The 21,551-nt window shown below is 49.0% G+C and overlaps 1 protein-coding gene and 1 long non-coding RNA gene across 2 annotated transcripts in view; one reads left to right on the top strand and one right to left on the bottom strand.

Annotated features, from left to right (window-relative positions):
* The window catches only part of LOC140394169 (sodium/myo-inositol cotransporter 2-like), a 69,617-nt gene extending 65,421 nt beyond the window's left edge, over window positions 1–4,196 (bottom strand). The window contains exons 1-5 of the mRNA XM_072481109.1: window positions 4,043–4,196; window positions 3,702–3,871; window positions 1,192–1,263; window positions 994–1,098; window positions 453–512 (exon numbers count right to left, since the gene is read on the bottom strand). Of these exons, the coding sequence (XP_072337210.1) occupies window positions 453–512; window positions 994–1,098; window positions 1,192–1,263; window positions 3,702–3,857 (393 nt within the window). The 5' untranslated portion in view covers window positions 3,858–3,871; window positions 4,043–4,196. The remainder of the gene's footprint in view (window positions 1–452; window positions 513–993; window positions 1,099–1,191; window positions 1,264–3,701; window positions 3,872–4,042) is intronic.
* An 11,244-nt stretch (window positions 4,197–15,440) lies between these two features.
* On the top strand, window positions 15,441–20,378 carry LOC140394168 (uncharacterized). Its single transcript, XR_011935825.1, has 2 exons — window positions 15,441–15,721; window positions 18,374–20,378. It is a non-coding gene; the product is annotated as an uncharacterized lncRNA (long non-coding RNA).
* Window positions 20,379–21,551: the final 1,173 nt, after the last annotated feature.

Raw genomic sequence — 21,551 nt, 5'->3', positions numbered from 1 at the left:
CTTAGCAGTATTTCAGAGAATTACAAGAGATTTCTTCCTGATGGTCTGGCCAAAATTTACCCTTCAACAAACATCATTAAAAAAAATATTTTTTCATTGTTGTTTGATGGATTCTGCAATGCACAAACCCAACAGTGACAATACTTCAAAAAATGAATTAAATTGGCTGTAATATCTTTGGGACGTCGTGAAATTGTGAAATGCCATATTGTAATACAAGTTCCTTATTGACATTGATTGGATGGTAGATGACCTGCTTAGCCTGACTCTCGATTACCTACTGTGCCAGTTGGGAGGGAAAAAGGATTTTCTGCCTAACCTCAAGGCTACTGTGTGCACTGTCTGTGCTGTTGGAACTGATCCCTACGGGAAATCCAAGAGGGATGAAGTAAATGTGGGAATGGAAAGTTTTCCGGTGAATAAAGTAAACAGTTTGTTGTTGAAAACTTTACCTCGGCTGCAATGTAGATGGGGAGAAAAAACCATGCCAGCAGGATTAGAATAACCATGCCCTAGAAAAGGAAAATAGAGGAATTACTACAGTAGAAATGGAGCAAGAGGATATTATCTATTGAGTGCTGTAGTCTTACCTCTTCAGAAAACCTTACCCCCAGTGACCCCCACCCAAGTGATTGCCCCCTATGAACCCCCCACTCAGCCCAACAACACATCCAAGAAAGGAATGGCATTTATTCCAGAGTACTAAGTGGAACTCCATGTTTTATGAAATATTAACAATTAGGATTGTAATGATCAGGAAGCCAGCAGTAGGGATGACAAAGGATTTATTTAACAGAACATAAAGTCTGCCCACGGCAGTACTATTTACAATTCACAGTCCTCGTTGGGACAACCAACATGCTTTGTTCTGTGCAGTGTTCCTAATCTGATTCTGCCATAACACAACATAGAGAGGGAAGAGAGAGTCTTTATAAATAGGTAACCTTTCTATACTGCCTCATAAAACAAAACAAGTGTGTTAAAAGAACTCACATTGAACTCATATGCGCTGACTGCAATCCCAGAGGCTGCTCCTGTGCCAGCCAATCCGATGAAATGACCACTTCCCACATTGCTGGCAAACAGTGATGCTCCAATCTAAAAGAGAAGAGTGAAAGAAGTCTAAGACCAGGCAGGTTCAAGTTCTATGGTCTACAGTCAACAAATGAGATCACAAGCCAAAATACTCACCGGCCACCATACCATGTCCTTCCCTGCTAAAAAGTAGCCTTTGACTGTGTTCCGATTTGTCCTGTACATAGACTGACAGAAACAATGCATCATTCTTAATCCAAGATAGCTTTGTTGTAGTGATTGTAAGGTCACACATCAGCATGACGATCTACTGGTTCTCCAGGTGGTGCAGTGGTCCACCTGGATTCTTTGTTGTGCCACATCCTGAAAAAGAGTTGGAGGGCAAACCATTCCTGCCATTTTCATACAGAAGATTTTCCCATGTCAACAGGCCTGTGCTGATTATCCGATTGGTCTCACTTCTCTGCTGTTTCCCCCAACCCTGTATTACTATCTAATTCCATTTCGAAAGTTACTATTCAACTTTTCACACATAGCATTCCAGATTAATAAAACTCTGGCCAGGATTCTCCGATTGAGAGGCGAAATGCTGATGCTGGGACTGAATCGCGAGAGTTCTACATTGATGAAAGTGGTGCCGGTCCCAGAGTGATTCAGGACACATTAATGGGCTAGCACCGGTGCCACGTGGAACTAGTGCAATTCCAACCAACTCTGGCATCTGATTCGCTGCGGTCGGGATTGACACTGGAGAGCCTGACAGGCTGCAGCTACATACAAGCACCCCACTCCCCAAACACACTTATTCCAGCCAAAGTGATGCCACTTTGAAGAGTGGCCTCCAGATTAGCAGATGTGAAGCTAGAGCCATTGTCATGGAGTGGAGGATAGGCAGGACACCCTGTTCCCTGGGGTGGGTATGAGACTGCCACCCGTGGATGTAAACCGGGCCTGGACGCAGTGGCAGAGGCCATGAGCGCCGTGTGCCCCACCGCCAGAACCAGGCAGCAGTGCAGGAAGAAGCTGCACAACCTCCTCAGGGTGGCCTGGATGAGTCACCACCTCCGTGCCCCTGACACCACTCCCGTCCCACACCCATAACACTTCCCCCCCCCACACGGCCCCCACCAGACAGATCGGCAGGCAGTGCTGGGTGAGGGTGAGAAAACTGACAGGCCAGACAGGGTGAGCTACCTCCACCACCGTGCCCCTGACACCACCCCAATCCCACATACCCATAGTAACCCCCCTCCTTAGGAGGTGATCGAACCCCACCCACCAACAGTCTGCCTGCACCCGACCCTGCACGGTATGCCAATACCCATACTGCCTGCCATGGCCGGGTGCCCTACACACACATGCCAACAGCTGCGGACCCCCTTGCTGACCGCGTCCAAGTGCCTCTCACTGTACATTGTCTGTCCCCCTGCTCCAGGGGAAGGCGGCCCCCAACCACAGGGAGAGAGAGAGAAGACCGGAGAGGCCTGTCCAACATACAGCTCCTCACTGCTACAGAGCAGAGGGAGTTTGACCTGGTCGGTGTGCCCTTGGAGCGGGCAGTTGCCGAGGCGGAGGCTGGCATCAGAGAAGCAAGTGAGCCCCCAATGGATTGTGGTGTCCTATAGCACGTGTGGCACTCCCTCTTCAGGTCACAGGGCGGGAATTGCAGCAGGCAGCTTCCACACCCGATGTATGGCCTGAGGAACCACCTAGACGGACCGTTAGGGCCCGTAAGGCCAGAAAGGTAGACACCAATTAAGTTGGTATGGGTGCAGGACATAGGTTAGCGATAGGGGCTAGTGCACAACACCTATAAAAAGCACAATAAACACCTATTCACCAACATTCGGAGCTGCCTCGATCTTCTGACAGGAAGGCTGGGCTGGGAGCAGAGTATGTGCTGGGAGTGGGGATGGGGGATGAGGGGCGGGGGATGAGGAGTGGGGAGTGGGGGTGGGGGGAGAGAGTCGGTTGAGAGGCCGCTTATGTCAACTCTGGTTCCTTTGCCTTGTTTTACCTTAACTCTGTGTCGTCTGGCTGTCAAAGCTGCCTTCTCCTTTATACTTTGTCAAAACCCCCATGATTTTGAAAACCTTAAATGAATCTGCTCCAAGAAGAACAATCCCAGCTTCTCCAATCTCTCAACATATCTGAAATCCCCTCATTCCTGGTACCATTCTAGTAAATCCCACACGTGCCTCTCTTAAAGGGAGCTGTTGAACAATCTGAAGAAGGCAGTGGTGGAATGCAGAGGACTGAAGATCGAGCAATTGACCAGAGAGAGGGTTTTATGGATATGCACTGGACGTCTTAGTGACGGGGATCAAAAAGAGTAGTGAAGCCACATTTTCACAGAGAGCTAGGAATCAAAATGCCTGTTTAGCTCGGAGTGAATAAGAGACAGATTTCAGGACCTGTGAGCTACAAATAGCTGGCCAAGCACCAATCAGAATTAGAGAGTGTTTGACATTGTGATATGGCTACTGTACAGATTTCCGATGCAAACATGTCACACCCACACTAGCATTGTTACAGTCAGGCTACACCACAAACATTTCACTGTGTGGCCAAACTCGCACAATTCCTATCCAGCGTCCCATCCATCACCCCATCCATCACTATTTCCCACACCAAGAAAATTGGCTACAAGTCAACAAAGTCCTTACCCAGAGTCCTACAGCCAAGACACACACTAAATATACGACCAGGACCACAATATCAATCACATCCAGTGTTTGTGCTGTTGGAGGTTGGGCAGGGTCCAATGTGCTGTCTGGACCGTTGGTTGTCTTCTCCATGGCGAAACGATTCTTGGTCTTCATCTACGTATCTCAAGCTTTGATGAGATTTTTTTTCAAAAAAAGAGAATCAAATGGGATTTCATATTTGGAAAAATGAAATGATCAGAATTTTCTGTTTGTAAAATATCAAAAAGGTGCCTTGAAGATCTATCTATAATCTCAGAGAGTGTTGATTGAGCGGATCGACTCTGTTTAATGCATCTTACCTGGCTTTCAGGAGCAACTCTTTATCTTTAGATGCACATTACACTGTAATGCTGAGATAACGCTCATGTGTGAGGGGCTATCATGGGAACAGGCAGGCGCAGGTAATCTTCCAGTACCAGTGGGAACTGCTCTCCAAACAGGGCTCAGAAGAAAATGTTCTCTCTTTATCGTTCTGAAAGACCAAATTCCAACCTCACGTGTTGTTTAGTAAATGAATAAATTCACATTGGGTTAAAGTTTAAGTCAAATATATTTCTCTGATGTTAATCTATGTGCAGCCAGGGAGCATCAATCAGCGCAACTGAACCTTGGAGTTCTTTAACCTTTATAACCCAGAAGCCCAGTATTCTGTGATTCATACCACTCTTCATTTTCACAGGATGCCAACACCTTACTCCTTGCCCTCTGACCATACCACCGATCAGCCTCAAGCTAGGAGATATATAAGAATGTTGCACCTTCATTCTTCACTTGATACTTACACTATCTTTATCATAGGTCGGGGGAAATTCTCAACTAATGGGATCTTGCTGGCAAGGGAAGCTTTTTGTTGGCTGAGATGTGTGTGTGTGGGGAGTGATGTGTGTATATGGGGCTGCAGCTTGTCAGCCTTCTGAGTGTCAATCACTAATCCGGCACATTTTCTCATTAGAATGGATTGTGTTCCACATGACGCTGTGCTAGCCCCTCAACAGTCGCTGAATTGGTCCAGATGCGGCGCTGTTGTGGAAGTCCATGAATCGGCGTCAACACTTCGCCTGTAAAATTCAGACACTTCGACTAGTTTACTATTCAAACGAGTTATCCAGATCCCTTATTTGCGAGATGAACAAAGAACAAAAACAAGTTAACAATTCAATCCAAATTTATTTTCAAACACAATGTGCGCGATTCTCCGACCTCGTTGCGCTCTTGAGAACCACGGCAGGCGCTAAACAGTTTGCGATGCAACCAGCCCGCTTCCGTAGGCAAAATCAGGATCTCACGGTGGCAAGGCGATAAACCAATTATCACCACTTAAGCCCTATTTCGTTACAATTAACAGGAGCGACCCCATATCCAACAGCCTCCCGTGATTCAGCGGCCTCCCAAGCGTGTGATCATGCTAGCGTCGATTAGCACTCCTTTTCCAAAATGTGAACCTGGCGGAAGGGCTTTTGTGGGAGGTGAGGAGATGAGTAACCATCTTTGCTCGCAGGCAAAGAGCCCGGGAGTGCTGGACTTTTCACCCCAGTGCTCGGCAGGGAGTAGGACATCCTTGACTGGAGGTGGGGCACCCTCCACAGGGATAGGCCGCCATGTGAGGGTAGGGGTGAGGCGCTGTGGGAGCTACCGGGGGACAACCGCCCGCGGCACCGCCATGCCTACCCCTGGATCGTGTGCACCCATTCTGGGGACAACCCTTGTCCCTGTCCGTCGCCAGGGTGGGTATCAGCTGCGGATAAGGAAGTGAGACCCCCTGAGTTGTGGTTCCCCTTACCACGTGTATCAACGCCCCTCCCTAAATCCACTCCCACACCACCATCGCCCTCACCCCCACCACCCCCTGATCTAATCATGGGTCTTGTCTTGGGTCTTTCAGGACCTGCTGGTTATGGGGCTGATCCATTTGGTGTCCCCTGTCCCCAGCCAGTGCCACAGTCGGAGACCCTGACCCCCCACCCCAGTGTGCTGACCAGCGATGTGGAGAGCAGCTCAGACAGTAGCCCTCGACAAGAGACTCAAGACACCCCGGACCGGCTCGAGTCCAGGGATGGCATTGATTTCCCGTCACATCTGTCTCCATCACCCTCCACCAATCCAGCGACACATACCTCGGTTGGGCACTTTAGTGAAGAGGCTCCTGGACACTATCTGCTGTGCACCACACAGCTGATCCGGTACATCAGGTGGAGGTAGGAACACCGGTGGGGGCGGATGGCCGGAGGACAGGCTGATCCCAGAAACTAGTTGCCATCCAGATGGGTTTCGGACTTCTGGAACGGACGACCCATCAATTGCGGAGATGCAGTCACAGAGCCAGGGACTACATGAGGGGTTCTCGGTGAGCATTCAGTACCTGCAGGTGCAGGTGGAGGATTCCAACCGCGTGCAAGAGCAGGAGATGGTGCCGACAATGCGTGCCACCCAGGCCAACACCGCATGGGCCAACTGGAAGATATTCAAACAACGCTTCCAGCTCTACCTGGAAGCCACAGACCGGGAAGATGCCTCGGACACCAAGAAGATCGGTCTCTTCCTATCCACGGCTGGGGAACATGCCATCCACATTTTCAATTCTCTCACCTTTGCTGATGATGAAGATAAATCAAAATTCAAGACGGTCCTCGTCAAGTTTGACACTCACTGCAACATAGAGGTGAATGAAAGTTTCGAGCGCTATGTATTCCAACAGCGTTTACAGGGTAAGGATGAATCTTTCCAGTCCTTTCTCACCCACCTCCGCATCCTTGCGCAGTCCTGTAATTACGGGCCCACCTCCGACTCCATGATACGCGACCAGATCGTTTTTGGTGTTCAGTCGGACCCCCTACGCCAGCAATTCCTCAAGGTACAGCAGCTCACCCTAGCCGCTAGTCGGTATTCCCACATCCAAGTGGCTGAAACGGCGCGGCAAGGTCCCCACGAGGCAGAAAGGGTCCAAGCAATCGAGCAACTCCAGGGCCTCAGCCTGGATGAGGGTGGCCTTTTCGCGCACTTGTGCGCACTGAACGAGGGGACGGCGACGTCGACGAACGTACTGCGCACGCGTGCACCACGTACGGCCGCACCGCGCATGCACGGTGGCGCAGCGAATGTACTGGCGCTACAACGTGCAACAACTGTGGCTCCGCCCACTTAAAGCGGCAATGCCCTGCCAAATCCCGACAATGCCTAATATGTGGCAAACTTGGACACTATGCTGCTTTATGCAGATCAGCTTGGCCTGCCAATTCGTATTGCTCCGGCCAGACTCGCAGGAATGTCCGGGCCATTTAACCCACGGTCACCGAGTCCGATGCGGACCTACTACCCGATATTGACACCGAGGACCCAAAGACGCCTTTTCTAGTCGGTATCGTTACAAAAAACGGTGTCACCGAAGCAAAAATCCAGCCTCTATCGGTATACAGCATCGATCCAGACCATGAGTGGTGTGCCACCCTTACGGTCAACCGGTCCCAAATACGATTCCTGGTGCCTCCGCCAATCTCGTTGCGCGGTCTGACCTCCAAAGCCTTTGTGCCAAACCAGCCATCCTCCCATCAGTCTGCCAGCTATTAGATTATAATGGCAATGCCATTGCTGCCAGCGGCTCGTGTCAACTTCAAGTCACGCACAAGTCACGCAAAGCCATCCTTCCCTTTGAAATCGTGGGCTCCTCGAAAGCCTCCCTGCTTGGCAAGCAGGCATGCAAGCTGTTGAACCTAGTTCAGAGAGTTCACTCTCTCTCTCCTGCTGACGTGTCTGACTTTCAGGACACCGACTTCAGGGCGCAGCTCGACGCCATTATCAACCAGTACCACAAAGTCTTCGAGGGCATGGGCACGCTCCGGTACACCTACAAGATTTTATTAAAACCGAATGCCACGCCTGTGGTGCACGCACCTCGCAGGGTCCCAGCACCCCTTAAGGACCGCCTCAAGCCGCAGCTGCAGGACCTCCAGAACCTGCGTGGGTTTCCTCCGGGTACTCCGGTTTCCTCCCACAGTCCAAAGATGTGCAAGGTCGGTGGATTGGCCATGCTAAATTGCCCTTAGTGTCCAAAATTTCCCTTAGTGTTGGGTGGGGCTACTGTGTTATGGGGATAGGATGGAGGTGTGGACCTTGGTAGGGTGCTCTTTCCAAGAGCCGGTGCAGACTCGATGGGCCGAATGGCCTCCTTCTGCACTGTAATTTCTATGATAGTCTATGAAAACCAAGGAGTGATTTCCAAAGTCACAGAACCGGCCGACTGGGTCAGTTCCATGGCATGTGTATAAAAGACTTCCGGCAAATTGAGAATTTGCATTGATCCCAAGGATCTAAATCGCAATATCATGAGGGCGCATTATCCAATTCCCAAGCGCGAAGAGCTCACATGTGAGATGGCTCACGCCAAGCTCTTCACCAAACTCGACGCCTCAAAAGGATTCTGGCAAATCCAGCTCGATAAATCCAGCAGGAAACTTTGCACATTTAATACCCCCTTTGGCAGATATTGTTACAACAGGATGCCGTTCGGGATCATATCTGCATCAGAAGTGTTATGATGGAAGGCATTGAAGGTGTTCGCGTCTATGTCGATGACATAATAATTTGGTCCACCGCCCCGCAGGAGCATGTTAGTCGCCTCCAGCGCGTATTCAGACGTATACATGAGCATGGCCTCCGCCTCAACAGGGCCAAATGCTCTTTTGGTCAGACGGAACTCAAGTTCCTCGGGGACCACATCTCCCAGTTGGGTGTGCAGCCGGATGCGGACAAGGTAGCTGCCATCACAGCTATGAAAATAACAGAGGACAAGAAGGCGGTCCTCTGATTTCTGGGCATGGTCAATTTTTTAGGGAAATTTATCCCGAACCTCGCCTCTCATACCACGGCTGTCAGGAACCTGGTCAGGAAGACGACAGACTTCCAATGGCTCCCTGCCCACGAGCGCGAATGGAGAGAACTCAAAGCAAAACTCACCAAGGCCCCGGTTTTAGCTGTCTTTGATCCAGCAAAGGAGACCAAAATTCCGACTGATGCCAGTCAATCCAGCATTGGGGCAGTGCTCCTTCAACGTGATGAGGCCTCAACATGGGCCCCGTTGCATATGCGTCACGTGCGATGACCCCCACGGAGCAGAGCTACGCGCAGATAGAAAAGGAGTGCCTGGGCCTTCTGACCGGTGTGGTTAAGTTTCACGATTATGTCCACGGACTTCCTCAATTCACCGTCGAGACCGACCATCGTCCGCTGGTCAATATAATACAGAAAGACTTGAATGACATGACGCCTCGCCTCCAGCGTATTCTTCTCAAGCTCCGATATGACTGGTATACACCCCAGGCAAAGACCTCATCATTGCTGACACTCTCTCCAGGGCAGTCAACACTCCATGTGACCCAACGGGATTTGGCTGCCAGGTTGAGGCCCATGTGGCATTCGCGGCCTCCAATCTACCTGCCACGGATGAACGCCTCGTCCAAATTTGCCGCGAGACGGCGGCTGACCCTTTGCTACAGCGTGTCATGCGCCACCTAACAGATGGGTGGCTCAAGGGCCAATTCCCTCAGTTCTATAATATCAGAGATGATCTGGCGGCAGTAGACGGGGTTCTTCTAAAACTGGACCGCATTGTCATCCCACATAGCATGCGCCAACTTGTCCTGGAACAACTACACGAGGGCCACCTTGGTGTGAAAAAGTGCCGCCGACGGGCCCGAGAGGCAGTGTACTGGCCCGGCATTAATGAGGACATAGCCAACACAGTGCACAACTGCCCCACTTGTCAGCGCTTCCAGCCAGCCCAACCATGTGAGACCCTGCAGCCCCATGAGTTGGTCACGTCACCATGGACCAAGGTGGGCATCGACCTGTTCCACGGGCTGGGTAGAGACTATGTCCTGATCGTGGACTACTTTTCGAATTACCCGGAGGTGATACGGTTGCACGACATCACTGCCGTCATTCGTGCATGAAAAGAAACATTTGCTCGACACGGCATCCCACTCACGGTTATGTCGGACAATAGCCCCTGCTTCGCCAGCCAGGAATGGTCCAACTTTGCCAGGCGGTACAATTTTGCCCATGTGACATCCAGTCCCCTGTACCCCCAATCCAACGGCAAAGCGGAGAAGGGAGTACATATAGTCGAACGGCTCCTATGCAAGGCTGCCGATGCTGGGTCCGATTTCCACCTTGCCTTGTTGGCCTATCGCTCTGCCCCGCTGTCCACTGGCCTGTCGCCAGTCCAGTTACTCATGGGTCGTACCCTGAGGACGACGGTGCCGTCCATCCATGTCCCAGACCTCGACCACGTTCCAGTCCTTCGCCGGATGCAGCTGTCTCGTGCACAGCACAAGGCGGCTCATGACTCCCATGCAGCTGATCTCCCGGCTCTGGCTCCAGATGACAACGTCCGCGTCCATCTTCCGGATGGGGGTTGGTCTGCAACCGCTGTTGTCCTTCGGCAGGTGGCCCCCTGCTCATTCCTGGTTCGTCTATCGGATGGCTCTATTCTGCGCCGTAATCAATGCACCCTTCATCTCGTTCCACGCTCACCACGTGATCCTCCACTGTCGCCTCGCCCTCCTGCTGACCCTGCCACGGACTATGCAGAACTCCCTGTCACTCTGCCTCCCCCTGAATCTGACGCAGTCCAGCCCACTCCTGAACCGGCGGTTCTCGACCCCCCTTGAGGCGGTGAACCAGAATTCGTCGCCCACCTCAGAAACGTAATTTATGAACTTTGCAGACTTATAGACTCTCTGAATTGTTTCATTGCTTTGTTTGATCGTTTTCCTGGTTTGTATATAGTGTTGGTCTCGTTATTCTTGTTGCATGCTGCTTCTGTGCACGAGGCACCTTCCCATGTAAATAGCTTAGTTCTCATGATGTAACATGTCTTCGCACCCCACACGTAGTTAGAAACATTCTCACCATACATTATTTATTGCCACACACATACATTCTTTTCAACTTCAGCAAGACGTCCCAACTCCTGTATTCAATGTTCTGACCAATGAAACCAAGCATGCCGAATGCCTTCTTCACCACCCTGTCCAGCTGTGACTCCACTTTCAAGGAGCCATGTACCTGTACTCCTAGATCTCTTTGTTCTATAGCTCTCCCCAACACACTACCATTAACTGAGTAGGTCCTGCCCTGATTCGATCTACCAAAATGCATCACCTCACATTCATCTAAATTAAACTCCATTTGCCCTTCATCGGCCCACTGGCCCAAGATCCCGTTACTATCCTAGATTATCTTCTTCAATGTCCACAATATCACCAATCTTAGTATCTTAGTATCAAGGGTAGTGACAGATAGAGATTGAGTACTTCAAGGACTTGTTTATAGGGGGAATATTTGTGGGGCTGGAGGTGTTGGAGGAATTGTTTGAGTTGCCTAACGGGAATGGGTTTAGGTACCTGCAGGTTCGGGATTTTGTGAGGAGAGAGGTGTTATACTTCCCGGGGTTGCCGCCTCCGGTGTTGCAAGATAAGCTTCTGTCGGAAGACGAAACAGGGGAGGCGAAGGTATCGGATATTTACAAGGAGCTGATGGAGTGGGAGGGCGCCCTGGTGGACGATGTTACGTGCAAATGGGAGGAGAGTTCAGAGAGGAGGTGGGGGCCGGGACATGGGCTGAGGCCTTGTGGAGGATGAATACATCCTCATCATGTGCGAGGTTAAGCCTCAGCCAATTTAAAGTGGTGCATAGGGCCCACATGACCGTGGCAAGGATGAGCAGGGTTTTGAGGGGGTGGGGGATAGGTGTGGGCAGTTCGCGGGGGAGCCCGCGAATCACATCCACATTGTTTGGGCGTGCCCAAGATTGAGGGGGTTCTGACAGGGATCCTCGGAAGTTCATAGAATCAGAGCATTTACAGTGCAGAAGGAGGCCATTCGGCCCATCGAGTCTGCACTGGCCCTTACAAAGCGCACCCTACTGAAACCAACGTATCCGCCCTATCCCAGTAACCCCCACTCAACATTTTTTGGACACTAAGGACAATTTAGCATGGCCAATCCACCTAACCCGCACATCTTTGGACTGTGGGAGGAAACTGGAGCACCCGGAGGAAACCCATGCAGACACGGGGAGAACGTGCAGACTCCGCACAGCCAGGAATCGAATCTGAGACACTGGAGCTGTGAAGCAACTGTGCTAACCACTATGCTACCGTGCTGCCCTTTATGTCCAAGGTTCTGGGGGTGAGGGTGTCTCTGTGTCCAGAGGTGGCGATATTTGGTGTGTCAGAAGACCTGGGAATGCAGGGGGGGAGGGGGAGAGAGTCTGATGTATTGGCCTTTGCCTCCCTGCTAGCCCAGAGACACATTTTGTTATGTTGGAGGGACTCGGAGCCACCGAAGGCATGGATGTGGGTGAGTGACCAGGCAGAATTCCTGCGGTTAGAGAAGATAAGAATAATTGCTTATTGTCACACGTAAGCTTCAATGAAGTTACTGTGAAAAGCCCCTAGTCGCCACATTCCGGCACCTGTTCAGGGAGGCCGGTACGGGAATTAAACCTGCGCTGTTGGCCTTGTTCTGCATTACAAGCCAGCTGTTTAGCCCACTGTACTAAACCAGTCCCAAGTTCGCTCTGCGGGGGTCGGTAGAAGGATTCACACGGAGGTGGAAATCGTTCATCGATTTCTTCAAGGAGGATTGAGAGGTCGACGGGGAGCAGGGGGCTTTCGTGGGGGGGGGGGGGGGGGGGGAGGAGTGTAAGAGGATTAAAAAAGGGAAGGCGGGATACAGTTGCGGTTCGGTGTCAGGGGGGCTGGAGGTTTGGGGTTGTTTGTAGGGTTGGTGTGATGTTTTTTTGATGGTTTTTGATTGTTCTTTTCATATTTTGTTTCTTTATATTTTGTTGTAAAGCCTTGAATAAAAATATTTTTTTAAAAAAAGAAAATGCTGGGTAAACTCAGCAGGTCTGGCAGCATCTGTGGAGGGAGAAAGGGATAATGTTTTGAGTCTAAATGATCCTTCTCTGGAGAAGGTTACAAACACAGGAATGGGAAGGGCAGGTTATTACTCAATATCAACCCCTACAACATTAACACAACGATTCTAGGAAGTTCAATGTCCAAATTTGATGCGAGTCAATGTCAGGTAATAAACCTGTATCTATAATAGAAGAGAGTTGCATATACATATCATCTTTCACAATCTCAGCACATCCCAAAATGCTTTACACGCAATGAACTGCTTTCAAAGTGTAGTCCTTTGTCATGATGATGGAGAAAAAAACATGAAATTATACACAGAAATATTGGACTTTAAAAAGACCTGGGACGGGATTCTCCCCTACCCGGCGGGGCGGGGGATTCCGGCGAAATGGAGTGGCGGGAACCACTCCGCACCTTTAGGGGCCAAGCCCTCACCTTAAGGGGCTAGGCCCACGCCGGAGTGGTTTCCGCTCCGCCGGCTGGCGGGAAAGTCCTTTGGCTCCACGCCAGCCGGCGCCGAAAGGTTTTCGCCGGGCGACGCATGCGCGGGAGCGTCAGCGGCTGCTGACGTCATCCCCGCGCATGTGCATGGGAGGGGGTCTCTTCCGCCTCCGCCATAGTGAAGACCATGGCGAAGGCGGAAGAAAAAGAGTGCCATCACGGCACAGGCCCGCCCGCAGATCGGTGGGCCCCGATCGCGGGCCAGGCCACCGTGGGGGCACCCCCCGGGGCCAGATCGCCCCCCCCACCCCAGGACGCCCGCCCGCGCCGCCTTGTCCCGCCGTTCAAAAGGTGGTTTAATCCACGCCGGCGGGAGAGGGTTGACAGCGGCGGAACGTCGGCCCATCGCAGGGCAGAGAATCGCCGGGGGTGGGCCCGCCGACCGGCATGCCGCGATTCCCGCCCCCGCCGACCGGCGCGGCACGAATCCCGCTCCCGCCAAATCTCTGGTGGCGGAGAATTCAGGACACGGCGGGGGCGGGATTCACGCAGCCCCCGGCGATTCTCCGACCCGGTGGGGGTCGGAGAATCGCGCCCCGGAGTTTTATATTTTAAAATGGATACAAACCCCGTGGGTGGTTGAGGATGTGCAGTTAGCCACTGACTGGAATAGCTGCAGCTGCATTAATAGACTGATTACCATCTCTGGTAAAGACAAAGGAACATAACTGCCATCCCATCCCTAAGACCATGGCTACAATTGCCCAGTTGAGACTAATATATGCCGGTCCTCTTGAAATATACATAGTAAAGGATTAATAACCTGCTTGTCTAGTGTCTGTCTGATGGTCTTTGTGTGTGTGTGTGTGTGTGTGTGTCTGTGCTGTGAGGAAAAGCAGCTAAAAATTTTCCACACTATTTGGCAGAGTCGCGCAGCCAGTGGGAACAATGGGATGGAAGCCCCAAGAGCGGCTTCCTCCACTATATTGTGAGCCTCTTAGAAAGAAAGCAGCAAGTGGTAGGTCCCATGGAGCCCGCCCAACCAGCAAGTTAGGTTTTCAGAAGATTGGGGCACCTTTTTAAAGGGGACCCCGATTAAAATATAAAAAATAGAAACTCCCTACTCCCATGAAGCTGCCCTTCCCCGCCACAGAACTTCGCCCACCATGGAACTTCACCCACCATGGAACAACCCCTTGGCACTGCCCCCCGACTGCCCCTCCCCACAATTCACTCAAACAGCAGCCTCTTTTCCAAACCCCCTCTGCCCAAGCAGCTAGTCAACAGCTCCTCTTCCCAACACCTTCCTCTACCCACTCCTTCACACACTCACCAACCCTTCTCTTCTTTTCCATTTTTGGTCTATTTACTGGTACCTGTAAGTCATTATCCTCTGGAGGGCTGTACAGCAGACCAACAGGAGCATAAACACAGCAAAGTTTGAAGTTGCCTCTCACCCTCCTGGCATTCTGTTTTTTACAAACACTCAGGTAGTGGCTGAGTTGCCTCGAACTGCACAAAATTGGCACATATATATCTGGCCCACTCAAACTCACCTTTAAAAGTGTTTTCCGATGTTGAAGGGTACTTTGGGCTCACCGTCTGCCCCATGCTGCTTGGCGGCATCAATCTTTTTGGTGCAAGTCTGTCCTGCCAGTATCTCCAGACTGGGTCATCTCCTATCCACAGTCACCATTGTTGCTTGGAGTAAGAGGGAATTCACAATGCCAAATATGACCTCTGCGATCCCATGGGGGAATCACGGCCCACAGTTTGGGAACCTTTGTCTGCATTGAATGTTTACAGCCTTCCGTCTGCCATTCTGCAGCCACTTGTGTAGCACTATGCAAAAGACAAACTGGAGATGGGCACAAAGGGAACGCACAAGAGTGATTTTTGTGTGATAATGACACGATGCAATTTGTAAATTTGATTTGGAATATTTATTTTGTGGTAACTTTTTTGCATTGTGGCTATGAGAAATGAGCATTTTATGTTGTTTTCACCTGAATAACTCTGGCTCACAAATAATAGTGCTTGATGGCAAATAGGATGTCAAGTGGAGTTTTGTGTAAACTGCAGTGCCAGAGTTTTGTAACTGTGTACGTGACTGACCTTCGGGATGAACAGAACTTGCAATAACAAGATGCAGGTGGGGATAGGTTCCTCATTCTAAAACATAACAAGTTCCAAATAAGGAATAACTGATAAGGAAACTGCCAGCAAGGCAGAGGGCGGGGTGTGTTTAGAGATTGTATATATGGACTAATGCTGTGTCTGCTCGGTGTGCCTGCTAATGTTGACAGGCGGCACCCATTCTTGCAGATCGACTGAATAAAATACTTCTTCAGAATTTGGCTAAGTGTAAATTATTATCAAGTGAGCGGTGTTTCTCACAATTGGGGGCTCGACCGGGATCGTCTTCATTGATCGAGGGGGCAGAGGAACCGAGAAGACGCATCCCGTTATTTAAACGGTCTCGTACTTCGTCTTGAGTAGTCATCCACTGTCAACTGAAAACGTTCCTAGGTTAGTCATTCTGAAGAAGTAAATAACAAAATATAGTGGCAGGCACGCCGTGAAAGTCAGGCAACTCTGTGCACGGAGCAAGGTAAGAAAAATGACTTTTAAGTATTACCTTGCTGACTTGAGTTCATATCTAGACATCCGTATAAGTTTATGGGCGGATTGATGATATAAGGACTCTGGAGTTCGTATCTAGACATCCGTATAAGTTTATGGGCGGCTTGATGATATAAGGACTCTTGAGTTAATATCTAGACATCCGTATAAGTTTATGGGCGGATTGATGATATAAGTACTTTCAAAATTGTGATTGTTTGACAGACCAGTCAAACTAGACACTTTACTTAGAAATAAGTGAAAGTTGATTACATTACAATGGGAAGTAAAAACTCGGAACAAGGAGGCGGCCCCGATAAGAAAATCCCTAAGAATATCCCACCAGAAAGTCCATTGGGTCAGATGTTAGTTAATTGGGATTTTGAGAGTTGTACAAAAAAATAAGGACAGGAAAACAATGATAAAATGTTGTTGTTTCATATGGATAAAAGAAGCAATCCGTAAACCCTCAGTCTTTTGGCCGAAATACGGTTCAGACGAAGATTGGGTGTGCCAAATTTTGAATATATATATCAATGATAAAAGACCCTGTTCCGATAAAGAAGTAAGTTACGCGAGTTGTTGGCTTCCCAGCAGGAACGCCACCAGAATATATCCATTAATCTCACAGGGCGAAAACGTTCCCACCGCCCCTCTTAGACAATGGGACGTCCTAGATAATTTGTCACCCCCCTATAAGAAAAAGACAAACGACGATGACTCGTCAAATGACCAACAAATGAATAAAGGCAAATCAGAGAAAGTCCCTGAAAAAGAAGGAGAGAACAAAAGGCAATTAAGATCCGCGAAAGGGCAGGGAGAGGAACCAGAAATAACAACAATGAACCCCCTTCGGGAAGTCCCTATTGGAGAGGGAGAAGTAGGATTTGTAAATTCTCCTTTAAATTCAGAAGTCAGAGCATTAAAAAAAAAGAGATGAAGACGTTAATGGAAGACCCCTTAGGACTGGTAGAACAATTTGATCAGTTCTTAGGTCCTAATATACACATGGACCGAATTAATGTCCATTATGAGTATCCTATTCACGGGGGAAGAAAGGGGTATGATTAGAAGAGCAGGCATGCGACTGTGGGAGAATAAACACCCGCCAGGGGGAAGCGAATCAACAGCAGAAGAAAAGTACCCCAATCAGGATCCAGGCTGGGACCATCAGTCACGGGGCCATAGAGATCGAATGAGAGATCTGAGAAATGTTATCATTGAGGGCATAAGGGAAGCGGTGCCCAAGGTACATAATCTAAATAAAGCCTTCGAAATTAGACAGGAAGGGACGGAAACCCCCTCGGTGTTTTTAGAGCGACTTCGGGAATCAGTAAGGAAGTATTCTGGACTAGACCCTAACTACTCAGTAGGACAGGGACTACTGAAGGTCCACTTTGTGACCAAATCCTGGCCTGACATCCATAAAAAGTTACAGAAAATAGAGGATTGGAATGAGAAATCTCTAGATGAATTACTGAGAGAAGCACAGAAGGTATTTGTAAGATGGGAGGATGTGAAGGAAAAACAGAAAACGAAAAGGATGGTTGCAACTGTAAATGAGGTAGTGAGCAAGCAGGGACAAGCGGGTATAGGAGAACCAAGAAGAGGGTATCAGGATGTAGGATACAGAGAGAGAGAGAGACAGAGAGAGAGAGACAGTTTGTTACAGAGAAGGCTGCAACATGCCTGGAGTCATTGTTTCAATACACAGAGAGACAGAGAGAGACAGAGAGAGAGAGAGAGTGTTTGTTACAGAGAAGGCTGCAACATGCCTGGAGTCACTGTTTCAATACAGAGAGAGAGAGAGAGAGACAGAGAGAGGCAGAGAGAGACAGAGAGAGAGAGACAGTTTGTTACAGTGAAGGCTGCAACATGCCTGGAGTCACTGTTTCAATACAGAGAGAGAGAGAGACAGAGAGGCAGAGAGAGAGAGACAGTTTGTTACAGAGAAGGTTGCAACATGCCTGGAGTCACTGTTTCAATACAGAGAGAGAGAGAGAGAGACAGTTTGTTACAGAGAAGGCTGCAACATGCCTGGAGTCACTGTTTCAATACAGAGAGAGAGAGAGAGAGAGAGACAGTTTGTTACAGAGAAGGCTGCAAATACTGAACTACCACCTGTGGGAAGGCTGAAATATGTGTTAGTCCTGGTAGACCACCTTACGGGTTGGGTAGAAGCTTACCCTACAACCACCGCCACCGCAGGCGGAGTCTCTAAAATCATTCTGGAGCAAATAGTTCCCCGATACAGGTTGGTAGAAAATATAGACTCGGACAGGGGAAGTCACTTTACCTCTAAGGTCTTACAAGAAACCATGAGAAGTTTGGAGATAAATTGGGACTTCCACACTCCTTGGCACCCCCCCCCCCTCATCGAGACGGGTGGAAAGGATGAATCAAACTTAAAAATCATTTGTCAAAAATAATACTCAAAACTAGGCTCCCCTGGACAAAATGCTTACCGATAGCCCTTCTAAGAATACGAACGGCTCCAAGAAAAGATTTGGGGTTGCCCCCATACAAAATGTTGTTCGGATTGCCATACCTTGGAACAATGGGAGAATTGCCCATTACAAAATGTAAAGATATCTGTGTAAAGAAATATACTGGCACTGTCTTCCTCATTATCATTCCTCAGGAGACAAGGACTGCTAGCGCAGACACCTCCCCTTGAATTCGCAGTCCACAAATTTAAACCAGGAGATTGGGTACTGGTGAAATCGCGGAAGGAAACCAAGCTTCAACCCACTTAGGACGGACCGTTCCTGGTCTTGTTAACCACAGAGACTTCCATACAAACCGCAGAAAAAGGTTGGACTCATTACAGCAGAACGAAGGGACCCGTGAAATCACCACCTGAACAGGAACAATGGCATGTGGAGGCCACTGTGGAACCATTAAAGATAAGGTTGAAAAGACACTGAATCCTGAACTATTCAATAATATGACGAAACTACAGCAAAAATGGACTATACAATGTATAATAACACTAATAATGTGGGAGGAAGAAAACGGTCGTCTGGTTACATTGACAATCCCAGAAAGTCGGTACACTCAGGTAATACGGACTGATCTATGCACCCTCATAGACTGCGAGTCAGCAGGGAATGGAAAGGAATTTAGTGTGGAGGCTCTTGATTACCGAGGGGGGGAAGCATTGTTCACTAAGAAATGAGTTATTCGGGGTAAAAATGAGAAATAGCAAGACTAAATGCTGCTTCCGTATCTCAATAGACCAGGGGGCAGCTCCCACTAATGGAACTAGGAACGACAAGAAGGAGGAAGGACAGGGAGTCAAAATAATTGAAGTAAAAGATTTAGAGAAAGCCTTTGAGGTAGAAACCGGCTATGAGGGACAGAATGCGTGGATTGAGTGGGTGAGGTATTCGGCCCAGACGCTGAACAAAGACAATTGTTATGCTTGCGCATCAGGTAGACCACAGGTCCATCTGGAGCCCTTTCCACTGGGGTGGACAGACAATAGAGGGAGCATGGAATGCATGATGGCCTTGTACCAAGATGCGACAGCCTGGGGCAACAAGACCTGCACTGCCCTATCTCTGATCTTTCCTCCTGTTAAGCAGAAACAATCAGCAAACCCTCCCTCTTTCTTGGTTACCGTGACGCATCACAAATCGTGTATAAGTCGTTCTGATACGGGACTAAGTAAAGACATGGGAGAACTCAAGACGTGTCTTGAGACTAAGAACGTGACCACCCAGGGCAATTACTCATCACTAAAAATACCACGTGTAGATATATGGTGGTATTGCGGAGGAAAAATCCTAAGACCCACTCTACCCCCCCAATGGAAAGGGACATGCGCATTAGTTCAGCTAGCCATACCGTTCAATATAGCCCATGAAAGACAAAAGGAGAAGGGGAGTGTTAAAGGGAAACGATCTAAATGAAGCATACCCACCTCATTTGATGAATGTTTGGGAAATGGAAAGGGTTAATTGTATCCATCCTCACCTCCATCATCGTAGTAATAGGAGCATTGGCGGCAATAGGCTGTTGCATCATCCTGTGCGTAAGAGGCTTGGTGCAGCGGCTCATCGAAAGCCTTGACCAAGCAGATGCCATTACCCCTGGGTAAAGGAGGCCAGGAAACAATTTGCCTACTAGAAGGAGGGAAGACTGAAGGGGAGGACGACCCCATAGAAAGAGAGGTTGAGAGGATGTTGGACAATTTTGGGGAAGGCTAGAAGGGGCGACAGAGTGTGAAAAAGCAACAAGAGCAAAAAGAAAAAAAGGGGGAATTATGAGAAATGAGCATTTTATGTTGTTTTCACATGAATAACTCTGGCTCACAAATAATAGTGCTTGATGGCAAATAGGATGTCAAGTGGAGTTTTGTGTAAACTGCAGTGCCAGAGTTTTGTAACTGTGTACGTGACTGACCTTCGGGATGAACAGAACTTGCAATAACAAGATGCAGGTGGGGATAGGTTCCTCATTCTAAAACATAACAAGTTCCAAATAAGGAATAACTGATAAGGAAACTGCCAGCAAGGCAGAGGGCGAGGTGTGTTTAGAGATTGTATATATGGACTAATGCTGTGTCTGCTCGGTGTGCCTGCTAATGTTGACAGGTGACACCCGTTCTTGCAAGATCGACTGAATAAAATACTTCTTCAGAATTTGGCCAAGTGTAAATTATTATCAAGTGAGCGGTGTTTCTCACATGGCCAAATAGACACTGTGATGGTTCAGTGATAGGTAGAAGGTAAAGAAATTTCTAACACAGAGAAAGGCCATTTGATTCATTGTGTTTGTAACAGATAAGGTTGGACATGAGGGGGTTGGGGGGGGGGGGGAAGAATAATAGGAGAGTGGGTTGGACAGTGGGGGAGTGGTAGGGATGGGGGTGTCAGACACCACGGAGGGGGTGGGGGGTTGGACATCAGGGGTTGGGGAGGTCAGGCATCAGAGGAGTGGGGGGATTGGACACCAGGCCAATGGTGGAGGACCAGACATTTGAGGGATGGGGGTAAGTCGCTGATTTGTGCAGAAGCTTAGAGGCCAGCAAAAGTTCCTGTAGCACCTACCACTCCACTCCCTGTGCACGATTACAGCTTTAAACAATTCTAGAACAAACACTTTTACAGTGACAGGATGGGCCAATAAAAATCCATTAACATGTAAGTAGTTGATGGTACCTTTAAATAGTGGGGCTGGGGGTGGTTCCTTTCTGCTCCAGAATGCATGTTCTACTGTGCAAAGTTATTGGCAGCAGCATTGAGCTCCAAAATCACACAGCTAGCATCAAATCAACATTACACCCTGATTGACGTCACCATCTGTCTACTCTGAATACTTGCAGTGGCCGTTGTTGCACATGTACTATGCTCTCACCAATATGCTGTCTGTGCAGTTCAACCCAAAAGTGTACACATGCACAATGACCACTCCAACTAGTTTGGAGCTCTAAGGACAATTGTGGCACCCAAACAGCAGCTGCTCAATTTCTTGTTGAAGGTACTTTATAAGGACACCAGGTAATGCTCCCATCAGCATGTGGTGATTTTGCTTACACAGGGACAGCATGATTACCAATGCAAGACCAAGTGTGTGTATGACCCTATGGATAAATTGTGCCGGCTTACTTTGCGCTGAGCTTTTAAGCACCAAAATGCATTTAAGGTAGTTAATCAGTTGTTAATTGCCTCCGTAACTGCTTAACAAGTGTTTTCTAATTGTTGTTGTTAGATCACGCTGATGTGTTGGGCTCTTCATGATTCATCAGGGAATTAAATCTTACAGAAACCTCACTGTTCAAAGTTTAAAAATTGTGTAGCTGGGATATAGCTCAA

Source organism: Scyliorhinus torazame, chromosome 17 (genome assembly GCF_047496885.1).
Source record: "Scyliorhinus torazame isolate Kashiwa2021f chromosome 17, sScyTor2.1, whole genome shotgun sequence".
NCBI lineage: Eukaryota > Metazoa > Chordata > Chondrichthyes > Carcharhiniformes > Scyliorhinidae > Scyliorhinus > Scyliorhinus torazame.
The sequence above is the reverse complement of the archived record's forward strand: the minus strand, read 5'-3'. Positions and strand labels throughout refer to the sequence as shown.